The sequence below is a fragment of the Mastomys coucha genome, unplaced genomic scaffold, assembly GCF_008632895.1.
Source record: "Mastomys coucha isolate ucsf_1 unplaced genomic scaffold, UCSF_Mcou_1 pScaffold21, whole genome shotgun sequence".
NCBI lineage: Eukaryota > Metazoa > Chordata > Mammalia > Rodentia > Muridae > Mastomys > Mastomys coucha.
Window position 1 is genome coordinate 86,327,541 of NW_022196904.1, and position 3,715 is coordinate 86,331,255.

General features: G+C 42.4%; 1 protein-coding gene across 4 annotated transcripts in view; it reads right to left on the minus strand.

Moving 5' to 3' along the window:
• The window catches only part of Aamdc (adipogenesis associated Mth938 domain containing), a 34,080-nt gene continuing 30,365 nt past the window's right edge, over positions 1-3,715 (minus strand). For 2 of the 4 annotated variants that reach the window (XM_031387427.1, XM_031387428.1), the window contains one exon: positions 1-439. In XM_031387427.1, coding sequence (XP_031243287.1) covers positions 299-439 — 141 coding nt within the window. In that variant the 3' untranslated portion in view covers positions 1-298. The remainder of the gene's footprint in view (positions 440-3,715) is intronic. The other 2 variants (XM_031387426.1, XM_031387425.1) reach the window with 2 other exon arrangements.

Genomic DNA, 3,715 nt, shown 5'->3' on the forward strand with positions numbered 1-3,715 from the left:
CTGTGGTGAGATCTTTAATGCTCTTGACTTTCTATTTGGCCTTCAAGTTTCCACCTTTACTTTTGTATGAAGTGCCTCATACTTTGAACCTAACACATAGCACAATACTAAATGTCAGCAAGTCTCTTTCTTTTCTGATTTAAGCAACCTGGAGAATAAAACCTTTGCCTTAGCCTCCCATCAATCTTTCCCAAGAACATGAACATATGTCCAAAATACACAGTGGAGGCTGATGTGGAGAATGGTAAGACAGCCAAGGCATTTCAGTCCGGCGATTTATTCTCCTCTGTAGGCTCCATCAGCAGGTGGAATGGAAGACACCTCCCACCCTTACCCCCTGGGCAACCAAGGCATTATACTCCTTCACTGCCTGCTCTGTCTGGAGGACCCGCACATCAATGCCTTGTTTCTCGAGGTACTCCACAGTCGAAGGAGGCACCTGGAAAGAAGGAAAAGAGATGAATAAGGAGGGGGACTGGAGCCCCAGAGCTCTTTTCTCAGTACAAGGCAAGCACACTTTACAGAATTAGACAGAACACCTGTCACTTCTCAATCATCCATGGAGTGTCACCATTCCAAAATTAGGCAGGAGCCCCAGTGAGTTTCAGAAGCGCCTGTGAGGAGTTGGGGTTGCACTGCAGTGGCTCAGAGTGTATGAGCATGCACCAGCCCCGTGTTCACTCCCCAGTACCAGCGTGGGAAAAGAAGACCATTGTCAACTTCTCAACTGTCTCACTCCACCCTTGCTCTGTCGCCACTGGAAAGGCAAGGGAAGAGCAGGACCTGTGGCTCAGCCCTGGGCTGAAGTCCATCTAGCACTGTAGTTCTGAGTAAGGAAGTGAATCGGGACTTAGTCCTGTGTTTATAACTCAGATCTAGTCAGAACAGGTCCACAGGGCTGTTATGGGAACTGAGTTAAGGTACAGAAAATGTCTAAGATGGTGTATAATGCATGCTGTGTAAACTTTAAAAATTTGATCAGTCCAACTTACGTCTAAAGTCAAACTTTCCCATGTGCCAAACCAAAAGACCTCCCACCAGCTTTTCAAAGTGTCGAACTCTCCAGTTTGCAATACTTGAATCAGAGTTTATATGTGGATGTCACTGACATGCATATACTCTGCAACTCAAATGGCTTCTCAGAGCAGCCTTTCTGAACCAATCATAAGCAACCTCTCCCAAGGCACCATTTTCTTTATAGTATTTATTAACTGAAGTTATCTAGTTTGCTTTTTTTAATTTTTTAAATAATTTTTAAGATTGTTATTATTTTATGTGTATGGTGCTTTGCTGTGGGCACGGAATGTAACTGGCGCACAGACACACATGTAGGCCAAATGTTCTCTGTGAATTTGAGGTGAGCCTAATGTACACAGTGAATGAGTTCCAGGAGAGACAAGGCTACAAAGCGTGACCTTGTCTCCAAACAAACAAACAAAAAAGGATATTATATCTGTAGCTAAATTTATGACTACTTTAAGTATTTTCTATAGTTTAAGACATTGTGCTAGACACTGAGGACTAAGATAAATAAAGCAAATGAGGTTTTGTTACCACCATCAATTACAAAACAGGCTTGAGAGTGGGCTCAGCAGTTAAGAGCACTTGTTGGATCCAGGTTTGATTCCCAGTACCCACATGGTAGCTTCCATGTGGTACATGTAACAACTCCAGTCTTGAACCTGCCTCTGTTGGCCTCCACAGGGACCAAGCAATACGTAATGCAAATGTGTTTATTCATGAATAAACACATAAAATAAAATCAATAAATTTTTTTAAGTCACAGACATTTTTTTATTTTGTGTGTAAGGGGTTTTTGCCAGCATGCATGCCTATGTACCACATCTGTGCCTAGAGCCTGTAGAGATGGGAAGAGGGTATCAGATCCCTGGAGCTGTAGTTATAGATGGTTGTGAGCCATCCTGTAGGTCCTCTCAAGGGCTCTTACCTGCTAAGCTTTCTCTGCAGGGCTCTGGGATTCTGGGGAACTGAACACAAGAGCTTTATCAATTGAGTTCTCTCTCTGCAGTAGAGATAGGACTCAACTATTAATGCATGATACTGATTTTGATTTATCCTGAATATTTTTTAGCTCTAGAGCTGAGTGAAATATTCTCTTTCTTTCTTTTTTTTTTTTTTTTCCGAGACAAGGTTTCTCTGTATAGCCCTGGCTGTCCTGGAACTCACTCTGTAGACCAGGCTGGCCTCGAACTCAGAGATCCGCCTGCCTCTACCTCCCAGGTGCTGGGACTAAAGGTGTGCGCCACCAACACCCGGCTGAGTGAAATATTTTTAAATATGCCCTATCTTCTTTTGAAAGGTTTGTTACCAATAGAGAGACTATTATATATATTATAGAGAGACCAATAGAGAGACTATTATATATATTATAGAGAGACTATTTTTTTAAAGATTTTTTATTTATTTTATGTATATGAGTACACTGTAGCTGTCTTCAGACACACCAGAAGAGGGCATCAGATCCCATTACAGATGGTTGTGAGCTACCATGTTGTTGCTGAGAATTGAACTCAGAACCTCAGGGAGAAGAGTCAGTATTTGTAACCACTGAGTCATTTCTCTAGCCCTAGAGAGACTATTATAATGGAGAAAAAGGAACTTAAATTCAAAATTTTAGATTTATTTATTTTTAATTCTGTGTTTTTTGCTTTCACGTATGTCTGTGCACCACCTTTGTGCCCAGTGTTCATGGAGGCCAGAAAAGGATGGGTGTCAGAGCTTGTGGACCTGGAGACCTGGAGTTAGAGACAGTTGTCAGCTGCCACATGGGTGCTGGGAACTGACCCTGGGTTCTCCAGAAGAGTGACAAGTACTCTTATCTGCTGAGCCATCTCACCAGCCCCTACTTTAAAACTTTACAATTCAAATAAAGAGTGCCTTCATCAGTAGGGTGTAGGATTGCAGGGTATTTATACAAAGGGTGTAATTATGTAAGTCTCGATATACTTATGTGGAAAGCTGTCTATAACAATGTAAGAGGGAATATAGAATAATATATATGATATGATCCTATTTACATGTGTCTTAGAGTTTTACTGCTGTGAACAGATACCATGACCAAGGCAACTCTTTTTTTTAAAAAAATGTGTTGTATCTTTATTTATATGTTTATACTCGAGTATGTTGAAATGTTTTTTAAAAGTCCTGGCATTGACAGTCCTCTCTGATCAATGCAAGTCATTCATCCCATATTCTTACGATTTGCCGACTTTCCCACAATGAGCCTGTATTGTCATCACACAGTCAACAGTGCGCCCTGTTCCAAGCGAATGTCTCATTAGGCAGAAGTGGCTTAAACGTTGCTCGGGGCCTGGAGGCCAATGCTGAAGGCACACTTCCTTTGTAGATGGGATGTGGGTCCAGATGATGAGGATGAGGGAGAGTGAAGGAAGGTTGAAGGAGAGGTTTCTGGGCAGCAGGTGACTGTCCCAGGTGAGCCCATCTCATCTGATGGAAACTTCATGCCCCTGTGATGACTGTGACCCTTCCAGAGTCTCAGAGAGCCTGGCACAGTCCCCTCTCAAGGTGCAAATGAATAAAATGTTGAAAGGTGCCTATCTCTGCACATTTAAGCTGTGTAGCATAATACCCAGCCTTAGTACAGTGCTTAGAGTGGTTGAACCTGGCTGAGCCCTGGTTTTTGTGTGTGTGTGTGTGTGTGTGTGTGTGTGTGTGTGTGTGTGTGTTTTCTTTT